This window comes from Protomyctophum parallelum, assembly GCF_964188405.1.
Source record: "Protomyctophum parallelum genome assembly, chromosome: 6".
Taxonomy (NCBI): domain Eukaryota; kingdom Metazoa; phylum Chordata; class Actinopteri; order Myctophiformes; family Myctophidae; genus Protomyctophum; species Protomyctophum parallelum.
Genome location: NC_139701.1, coordinates 27,545,466 through 27,556,835, shown reverse-complemented (window position 1 = coordinate 27,556,835; position 11,370 = coordinate 27,545,466). Strand labels below are relative to the sequence as shown.

Here is an 11,370-nt window from a genome sequence, read left to right as displayed (position 1 = left end):
TTTACTTCCCACCACATAATACTCCTGGGCCTCCTTCTGTCTCCACTTTATGACTCACCCTAAATGGGGTTTACTGTACATTCTGCAGCATCCATATGCTTTCCCTACTTTTTACAAGGGGCTTTTACTGCTGGAGTTGCGTGTGTGTGGAGGAGTCTGCGTGTGCGACTGCGAGCGCACATGCAAATGTGTGTGTGTGTGTGTGTGTGTGTGTGTGTGTGTGTGTGTGTGTGTGTGTGTGTGTGTGTCTGTCCATCCGTCATTCAGCTTGCCTTCCTGTCGGCCTGCATAAAATGAAGTAGCCAAAGTGAAGTAAAGTAGACAGTAAATAAAAGGAAGGCCTAGTTCTGAATGCTATTATTATATTAACTAGAAGCTTGTTGAGTGAGTAATTTGGAGCTTGCGTGTGCTGTGAGACCCTGTGCAAAGCTGTCTGGATACGGGATGCACACGCAGATTAGACACACTAACGGACCGACATGCGGAAACAACGGTTGGACATGCGGTCGAACATGCACTGCTCCGTGGCTGTAGTTAGGGTTAGGTTAGGGTTTGAGGTAGGTTGTCGGTCTAATGACAGTCGGACCAATATCATGTCTAAACTAAAGCCTGTCCGCCAAATCACAGGTAGCAAGATAACTCACTTAAGAACACAAACATTGATTCAGTTATGTATAATCGCCTTTCCTTTCCCTCATTTACTGTACTTCGACCAAACACTTTGTTTTAAAGATTCCCTGAGGTGTGTGGCAGGGACCACACCGTCGCAATCATCTATGATGTAGTCTCACGATCACAGTGGAGACACACCGAGTGCTGCTGCCTGCCACTTGCATCTGGAAGTGTTTGCTCAGTCCACCTCAACGCTCCAAGGCCTCCAGGAAGTAAACAACACTGCAGGCATCCTCTCCACAGACTCATATCATTCTTATGCACCATTTTGCAAACAAAAGCCTTGTCCCTGATTTCAATCATGAATGTAAACAACAATCATGTCTGTCATCACCATGGTCCCAGCTGGAGCATGCCGACAAAGCAGCAAGGAGGCAAGCCACATATGGCTATGTATGCTGGTTGCATACATAGGTGAGAGTACATTGGACGAACGTTCACAGAATGTTTTAGTGCCGCTGATGAGTACAAGTAAGTTTCTACGAGCCTTCAAGGCCAATAAACCTGACCTTAACCTCTTCCTTGTGACTCAGCTCTTGAGCTTACAATACTCCCCTGTCCCAAACTGGCCCCTGGAACAGCTGCTTCAAAGGTCATTGTGACACCCTGACTTATCTAAAAAAGACAACTGCAGCATGGTCCTCCCATATCCACTGGGATCTGGAAGACAACCTTTAAGTTCTTTCATTTCAATCCTTTCCTTTTTGAGTGGTGCAGCCACTCCAATGGACAGCAATGTGTGTCCCTATGTCTGTCTGTCTGCCTGTTTAGGGTCCCTATGTCTGTCTGTCTGTTTAGGGTGTCGCTGTTGAGCTTCACACTGTGCACAGGTGCATGATGGGAAGCTGTTTTTTTTAAAGTAAGGAATAGCAATGTGTGTCCCTATGTCTGTCTGTTTAGGGTAGGTGACAAAGTGGCACGCACGTACGCACGTATACGCATGTATACACACTCTCTCTCTCTCTCTCTCTCTCGCACGCATGCACGCACACACACACACACACACACACACACACACACACACACACACACACACACACACACACACACACACACACACACACACACACACACACACACACACCACTCACTTCAGAAAGGTCTGATTTCCTTAATTGATTATGATCAGTGCCTTTCTACAGTATGTGTTGTCTGTGCTCCACTTATTTGGCATCAGTCTGTACATGTGTACTCTTTATACTTCATACTTTTAACTTATTACTATGCCAGAGAAAGTTCAACTTGTCCAGCTATGCTTGGAATTACTTCAAGTGTGAAAGGTGATGACAACAACACCAGTCATTTTCCCCTTTTCACCTTTTTATCGCTTGTAGTCCACAGTTAAGCCTGATTTGCACATGTGTCACACACCAATTATATCAGATCTACAAGACATTACGCTGCCGCTGTGACATGCTGCGAGCTTGTAGATCGGCTATTTTGGCGCATGCGTGTAACTATATTTAATTAACTCAGGCTTACATGCATTGATTTAGTTCCATCATGACCCCTGCTACAGTATATAGGCAATATGCATGATTTCCATTGCATGGCATGCTATCCATTTTAGGCACAGTTTACTCACCCGAGGACCTCTCTTTCCTGGAGGGCCAGGTAACCCTGGAGCACCCGAAGGACCCTAGATCGGGGAGAGATAGAGAGAAAGCAACAGATGAAGACAGAGACAAAGGTGGGAGACAGAAAGAGAACAGGAAGAGTAGAGAAAAGATAGGGAGAGGAAGGGGGGTATGTTAATGGCAAGCAATAACATGTAGTTCACTGTCCAGGCCTTTGTGATGATGAGTATGTGCTATATTTATGGAAGAGCTATTAAGTTCAAAGAAAGAAGCCAAGTGTTTTCAACTAAAAGCACTATTAGGGAAGCTTTGCGCCAGGAGGGTCAAGTTACATTCTCTGGATGAGCCAGACGCCACAAGCCTTTGGTGAACTCTGGGATTAACATAAAAGTTTGTCATGGAAAAAATACCCACAAGCAGGAAACACATGGAATGATTACACTTCATAGCTGGTTGGATGCAAGAAAGGAGGAAGAAATACAAAATAATTCACACATGTGGTAGTGGACAACACGTCTGCATTCAAGATTGCAAACTAACGACGGGCCTCATTTATTGCGAACGCAGTGAGCCACTTACTATGACAGCAAGGGCTGAATGTCTGTGTGTGTGTGTGTGTGTGTGTGTGTGTGTGTGTGTCACGCTGTTACACCACCGGCCCGCCACCAGAGGGCGCAGCTGTAGCACACACACACACACACACACACACACACACACAGGGCGCAGCTGTAGCACACACACACACACACACACACACACACACAACCACACACACACGAGCTGCGTTCGCTTCACGCGTTTGCGCGTCTTACTTGTCTATATATTACCATACTAACATATGACACTGAAATGCTGAAATACTGAGTCCAGTGTTGTTTAATAAATCAAACCTAAATATGACTCCACAGTTTAGGACTGTTTTCGCTCTTTCAGCAGAAACAGCTCTCCGTGTTAGTAGATTGCTTCATCAATTTCCCAATTATTAACTAGACTAGAGGTTCGGGCTACTATTCAGGGCTACTATTCAGCCCGCACATCTAAAGGTCGAACCTCTATGTAATATGCCCATATATGGAGATCTCTGTATCTGTAAAGTCCTTGTCCCTCCCTTTTATGGCTTTATAATGGAGATCCCTAATGTCACATGCCCCCTTGTGTGCCCATGAGCTGACTGATTTGTTTGTGCCTGATTAGACAACACGTACAGTCCACATTTGGTCGTAGCTGTATTAGGATGGTTATGGCTGAGTCATGGTGACATGATCGTTATATCAGACGGACGGACCATCCTCCCTTAAGCAAATTTTAATCTTAAATAAAACATCTTAAAACATCTGGGCATTATGACATGCCCAGAATAAGGACGCTAGGGTTCAAGTGGTTAAAGCCAGTGTGAAGGCAATACACTGTGATCCCTTAATAAATCACATACAGTATCATTGTCCTTATAAGCTGGACATTCTACTAAGTCAAGTTCTCATTTAAATCACAAAATGCCCAGAGAGTATAACTAGTTTCTACACTATCAAAGGCAGAAGGCCTTGGTGGTTCTGGTCCTTGAACAGCCAGCCGACGAATACAAACTCACTGGCAGCTACATGTAGTTTTGTGTCTGATGGCTCCTCAGAGTCAGACTTGTCAATTTTGATTAGCAGTGCAGAAAGGTTTTTGTTTACTCATGGCCAGTACTATGTCTCAAGTTATGATGGAAAAATGGCAGTCTTTCAAAGTCATCATTAGTGGGTATTGTGTAGAGCACTGTAGACCCTTGAGAGGGCATTACAACACACTGCTCCAAAAAAAAGCAACAAATCTCTATTGATTCTTACAGGAAGGTTGGCTGAGTGCACTGAACTATACCAAGAAAGACCTATTCTGTTTTTGTAAACATGAATGTGAAAATATATTTCAGGAATGCACTCAGTATCTGAAAGTTGGTAGCATTTTTTAAGCTGTCCAGTACAACTCTTGAGTGGTACAGTATATTCTGTAATGGTATAGTGACTAGTGACTGAAGCAAGTGGCCAAAAGAGAGGAGGAAGGGTGGTGCACCAATAAGTATTAGCCTAAATTAAGCAGAGTTTAGGGCTAATCTAAGATTTGTTGATCCAAGTTTTAATTTAGATTTAACAATGTCTAGACAAGACTGAGCTTCTCTTCTTCCCAGCTAAGTCCTGCCCCATGCAGGAGCTAACAAGTTCCATAGACAAGGTCTTGGTAACTTCGTTTCCAACAGCCAAGAACCTTGGTATTGTCCTGGACAGTCAGCTCTCATTCAAAGCACACATTAAAGTGGTCACTCGATCCTGTAGGTTTACACTCTATAACATTTGACAAATTAGACCCTTCCTCACCCAGCTCCTCATATCAAAACTTGACTATTGTAACGCTATCCTTACTGGCCTACCGGCATGCGCACTTCATGCCTCTCCAATTGATCCAGAATGCCGCAGCTCACATGGTCTTCAACTAGCTCAAATTCTCACATGTCTCCCCCTTCTCTGCTCCCTCCATTGGCTCAAAACTCTGTTGCTGGCCTTCAATGCAACCAAAGGTATGGCACCCCCATACCTTCAAAGTCTGATCGGACCCTACAAACCATCCCGCTCGCTCAGATCAGCCAATGCAGGGAAGCTGGAAGAACACTCACTAAAAACGCCAGGGCAACGCTCCACACATCCCAAACTCTTCTTCCTTCTGGTTCCAAAACTATGGAACGCACTTCACATTGCAATCAGAACTGCAGGCTCACTCCCAATCTTCCGCCGTAGTCTGAAAACCCACCTCACCATCTTATCCCGTAGTACTTGCCGTAGCATTTGCCCTAGTCTCGAGTCTCTCGACAACCTTACAGGCATATGCAAAGGCTCAACTTTTCTTTTTTATGTAGACATATCACTCTATAGTATATACACATAGTTTCATTATATAGATATTCCACTGTAAGACAGATGTTACTGTAGGTTTGTAGCTTACGTACTGTATGATGCTTGATGACTATTGTTTATGTACTTGTATTAACATGTGTTGTTATTGCTTACTGCAAATCGCTCTGGATTAAGAGCGTCTGCTAAATGCCTAAATTGTAAATTGTAGTTGTGTTTCCCCCAGAACAGGGACTCTAGTGTTCATGTGGTTAATTCATGGATGAATTATTATTTTTGGCTGCCACGTTGAATTATCTACATTGGAAATAACAATTCAAGGATAATCATACTATAGAATTCTTTTTTTATTATGTATCAATTCTGATTTTATTTAAACCCATGATCGGAATCAAAACATGAGCAAAACCAGACAGTAACACTGGAGCATAACTTCAATTTTCCTAAACCTGTGTGCATAAGATAGCAAATATAGGGAAAGCGCATCAACACGCCTACAGACACATCTCCTCCCGCAAACATATAGCTGACGTCATGAAGTTGGACAGATAGTTAATACCTATAATAGATGATCAGCTCCCTCCCACAAGAGAGAAAGAAGGTGGCAGTATTTCACCAGGGGAATGACATGTGTTAGTTTAAGCACCTGTTGATACATGAAAAGAAATAAAAGCACTTGGACATGCCATCACCATACCTCTAAATCAATCCACCGTCCTGCCAAAATATCTTCTTTCATAAAGCTATCCTGTGAGTGACTATGGGAGTAAGCCAAGCCACTCTCAGCATATTATTATGTATTATGTATCAATTCTAATTTGATTTAAACCCATGATTGGAATCAAAACATGAGCAAAACCAGACAGTAACACTGGAGCATAACTTCCATTGTCCTAAACCTGTGTGCATAAGATAGCAAATGGGAAAGCGCATCAACACGCCTACAGACACACCTCCTCCCGCAAATATAGGAGTCGGCAAAATGAATAGTGGGTTGTGTGGCCGCAAGATAACGTTTACGCATAGTGGAAGCTCCTAAATGCGTAATTCACGGACAATGTTTATTACTTGAGGATAAAGCATGGCATAAGATGGAGCCCAAGATAGCAAATTGTACGGGGGCATGCCTCTTACACAATGCTAAATCCCCAAATTACAGATAAAGTGCCCCTGACGCAAGATAGGGCAGGGCCCCTTGTATTGAACATTACTTTCCTGTACGTTCTTCCTGTAAAGTATTCAATAAATCAATCAAGCAGCATGCAGCATTATCAATCAACATTACTCAAGTCCTCTGTGTGACTGTGTACTTCCAATCAATGCTCTATACAGACTGTATTTAGGTTCATGTAAATTAGGACGCATTCTGGAGGACCTCTTTTAAATGTCAGACATGAGAGACATAGTCAGAAAGCAACTAGAAAGAACTAGCTGTTTGTTCCTCTGTTACACTCCCACACACAGAACCAATGGAAACTGTGAGCACTGCGACATTCACCACAACAAGGGCCTAAAGAGATCTTGAAAAAAAAAAGTTAAATAAAGTTCACGCTTGCTCTGTTACCACCAAGGCAGAGTCACATTCTTCTCAGACAAATCAATTCAACGCATAGAATTGAAGACCTGCATTCTGGAAAAGTGACATGAGCATCATGAATCATCTTCGAAAAGCCAAATTCAGCTATTTGATATTATATTGGCGCAAAAAAGCCCCTGCATTGTATCCTATCATATCATCAGCAAGTGAGTTGTCTGCTATAGGCAGACCTAATAACAGACGGTGGAAGTGAGATTTCCGAGAGGGGAAATGCATTAGGAAGGTGATGAGTGACATACGTCTACACTTCCATCCCTTCCATCCTTTGAAGCTCAGTCCAGAGGACTCCATGCCATCCTTATAATCAGATAGTCAAGACTCAGAAGTTCATAGTAATAAATGGGTTGTGCCTCTCACCAAGTTGCTCTTGGTCAGATAAGCATGTTGCTCATTAGTGTTAATATTCGCCGACTACCTTTTCTCACTGAGTAAAACTGAAGTAAAACTAAGACTAAATATATTGACAATCTCATCAACAAATAAAATATAGACTAAAATGTTAGGGACGGAATAGTGGAGAAGAGAGAACTAAAAGACAAGCCATTGTATGCTTGGTTGCATGCTGGAAATACTGTAGGAGATCTGCAAGCTCATAACGTGTCGCCATTTTCAGCATGCAACCACCTCTAAAGTCAGTCATTACGACACCATCAAGGCCTGCTAAAATACATTTTAGTTTTATACATTTAGTTTAATGAAAATGTATTCAAAAGACTATGACTGAAAATAAATCTAAACTTTATTGCTCATCACATGCAGTAAGCATGGAATTGCATTATGATATGAGATTCATTCATTTTGATACTTTGTGTTCATGGGTAGCAAATCACTCTATGTTTTTCTTTTTGAGCGGTGCCTCCGCTCCAATACGCAGCTATGTGTGTCTGTCTATCTAATAAGTCTATCTATAAGTTTATTATCTGTCTGTCTGTCTGTAAGTCTGAGCACGGAAAGCTGCAACACGGTAACTCTGTCACTTCTCGACCATTTCGGATGCGGGGCGGCTCGCCGGAACCAGGCCGGCCCCCTGGGCGTGTTCCTGGGGGTCTGGATGTTGCGGGGACCCCCACACGGTACAGTAGCACCGCTCACTTCACACAGGCGTGATTTTTTAGTGTTATGTAACAGTAGAAAAACATTATTAGAAAGTAAGTCTCAAAGGATGGCTTGCAAGAATGTTCTTTATGCCTCTCTGCAGTTGGAAACAGAATACATCTGAATCTTATTCTACATTTCCGCATATGTAGTGGAACAGTCAAGCAATAGTGCAGCCAGCAGTAAAAATGCAAGTTTAAAAAAAAAAAGTCAAGTTTAGACATCTTGCATCATGTAAAACTGTTACCCTAACCTATTCATACCACACTGTTTGTGTGGTCACGTCTACAAAACTAATCTTTTTTGTTCCTTCAGTGAAGAGGACCATCTAGTTTTGAAGTTCTAAACTAAACACAAACACACTAATCCACTGACCTTCATCTGAACCTGTATTCAAAACAACACTGCATCAAAGCAGTCAGTAGCAGACTGAGCCAGTACATTAGGACAGAAAAACAGAAGAAAAGAACAAACACAATGCATCATTTGCCAAAGATCCTGGGGAACTACAAAGAATATTTCACAAGTTCAACCCATATTGATTCCAGACCATAGAGAACCTAGACTGTATAGTTCTAAGCATGCTGCACACAGCAGAATTCTGATAACTGAAACTGACTCTTGTGGGGAACTTTTTACACTGCTGTTTATGCTATAACTATGGTGGGAAGTGAGGACGAGCTGCAACTACTGTGGATGTCTTAGTTAAGGTGCTTAAAGTCACAGGTGCTTTATAGCTGAGGTAATGCCATGGAAACTCTGGCATATCAGTTCACTGATCTAATATCACGCACATCCCGAGGCTTTGATCTGGAAAGACAGAAGGACCTGACACTTTTTCATGGAAACATAAGCACAAGAGCAAGATCTCATTAAGAGAGTGGCAGGTTGTTTCCTCCATGGTTCCATGGGATGGAGGCCAAGCTAACATAGCAGCTACAGTAGCTGACGTCATGAAGTTGGACAGATAGTTAATACCTTTCTCACCAGTCAGACTATACTGTATCTATAGATAGATAGATGATAGATGATCAGCTCCCTCCCACAAAGCAGTATTTCACCAGGGGAATGACATGTGTTGGTTTAAGCACCTGTTGATACATGAAAAAAATAAAAGCACTTGGACATGCCATCACCATACCTCTAAATCAATCCACCGTCCTGCCAAAATATCTTCTTTCATATAGCTATCCTATCCTGTGAGTGTCTATGGGAGCAAGCCAAGCCACTCTCAGCATAATGACTGTAAATTAACCATGACTGCTTTGCATTGTAACTCTTTCCTTGATCATGCATACTGTAGATCTGCACTGACTTGTAGCGTCCCAGACAAGCAATATACCTTATTCAGATTCAAGCACTTACCGGAAGACCTGGTTCTCCTTTGGAGCCATGGAAGCCACCTTCATAATCATAGAAGTAATCTTGCTCCTCGTATCCGTAATCATAGCCTCCTGTGTCAGTATCGTCATAGCTCCCATCAGCGCCATGCTCTTCTGAGGTGTCCACCTGGTTCTCCCGGTACAGAGTGGTGCCATTTGATGTCAGCTGGGTTTCCAAGAGCAAGTCAGTGTCCTGGATCTGGGGGGTTGAGTCCGTGGAGCTGGTAGTAGAGGAATTCCTATGGCTCTCTTTCAGACGACTCTGCCTGACAGGGGTGATCAAACCAGTGGTGGCATCGGTGGCTTGAGGCCTCCTTGGACTGTTCTCCTCCTCTGTGTTGTTCTCAGACTGAGTGGCAGCGCCCTCGGGCTTCCTAGTGCCCCTTGATGGTCTGGTGGTGCTGGGAGTCCTATATGAGACACCCAGAGTGGCCAGATGGCTCAGACTGGCTGAGGTGGGATTGTTGGGGTGGAGCGAAGCGATGGTAGTGGAATGAGCAAGGGTATCCAGAAGGGAGATGTGGCTCTGGCTCCCCAGATGAGGTTGTACTGATGGGTTCAGAGTTGAATATTGTACAAGGGGACTATCAGTGAACGGGTGGAGTGTTGCTCTAGTCGTTGCGAGGGTCTGATGGGTGTGGGGGTCTTCAGCCAGTGTAGGGGGACGATCTGTAGTGGGAGCGGGGTGGTCATTAACCTCCATATCTAAACCTAATGTTGGCATGTTCGATCGAAAAGTGTCGGCCAGCCGACACTGTTTTTTAAGGTAGTCGCAGTAGCGAGTGGCAGCCTGGGCAGATGGGTAGATGTCCAACTGGCAGACACGACCCAGGAAAGGAGCTGCTTTGGAGTTCATCCTCCCAAGAGTGAACAGGCCCCCAGAATCCCCCAACACCTGAGGCCTGACGAGTGTCTGTTCGCGCTGGTGCACCGCCCCGCAATCTGCATGGAAGGACACAGAGCGAGGACGAACAGCAACGGCAAACGAGTGCTGGCGTCCGTCCTGCCATTCGTAGGTGAAGTAGACTGAGGCCTTCTCAGCAGTGTACACCGCCACTCTGCGCGGCAAGAGCTGGATGCCAAAACGTAGCCGGTCCCTGCCGTCCTTGACACTGAAGAGAAAAGCATTGTTCGCTCGCCAGGAGCTGAGGCTGACCACCACAGAAAACTCCTCACCGATCTCTGGCGGGAACAAACCGCCTGCAGGGGCCTCAAAGAGGGAGTTTGGGTCGAGCAGAACTCCGTCTTGAGAGGGATCGGGGCTCAGGAGTGTGGGAGGGTTGATGGAAGTGGAGGAAAAAGAGGGGGAGGGGGAGCTGGGCCTCTTGTAGGGAACGTCTCTGCTGTTCTGGGCTGTGAGCCCCAGCCGATAGAGAATATCCACTCCTAAAGGACAGAGAACAGACAATGGTAAGCTTAAAACTAAGCAAGGTTAAAATGTATCTCAACTCATATTCTAATGTTCTCTGGTAATGCAATATGTTAGCTTTCAGGAAAAGGAGCACTAATCCAGGTTTACACTGTCCTATTCTATAGACAGTGGTTCCAAAACATTTCCGGTTGAGACCCAAATGTTAGCAGATCTACAAGCATGCAACACATATTTTTAAATGGAGGAAAAGAAGATGGTATTTCTACTCGAGTCGTGACCCATAAATATTGGTCTGTGACCCACAAATGGGTTCCGATTCCACTGTTTGGGAACCACTATTCTAGGACACTTCATGAGTGCAGGCCCTGCTCTGTGTTTGGTAAAAGCAGATGTACTGTATAGCCCAAAAACAGACGGTCCCCTCTCCATGAGCAAGTACCAGCTGCCGTCCATATGAGTGGAGTGCTGGGATACAGGAACATGATTTTTTGAATATTTTTAGCAACAGAGATTCATGATACCAGCCTTTTTCCAAAGCTCTGAGTCATTAATTTCCCTTACTCCCAGCCAGGTAATCCCTCAAAGAATTGATGTCAGACCTACTGACACTGAAATACAGCATGTCAGCAGTAGAGCTTGACCGATGCCAGATTTTTGGATCCGAATTCGATCACCATCTCAGAGAGTCCTCCTAGATCACTGATTACTGATGTTTTGACCGATATCTAATAATCAATTAGAAAAACTTAAGCTGATTAAAGCTTCTATTGGAGAACATCTAATTTAACAC

General features: G+C 44.1%; 1 protein-coding gene across 2 annotated transcripts in view; it reads right to left on the bottom strand.

Annotated features, from left to right (window-relative positions):
* Positions 1-11,370, bottom strand: part of LOC310859763 (uncharacterized protein) — a 137,952-nt gene that overhangs the window by 102,290 nt on the left and 24,292 nt on the right. For both annotated transcript variants that reach the window (XR_014569337.1, XM_083766472.1), the window contains exons 3-4: positions 9,192-10,594; positions 2,258-2,311 (exon numbers count right to left, since the gene is read on the bottom strand). Coding sequence is in view for 1 of the 2 variants with exons in the window: in XM_083766472.1 (XP_083622598.1) it covers positions 2,258-2,311; positions 9,192-10,594 (1,457 nt within the window). In the remaining variant the exon portion in view is untranslated. The remainder of the gene's footprint in view (positions 1-2,257; positions 2,312-9,191; positions 10,595-11,370) is intronic.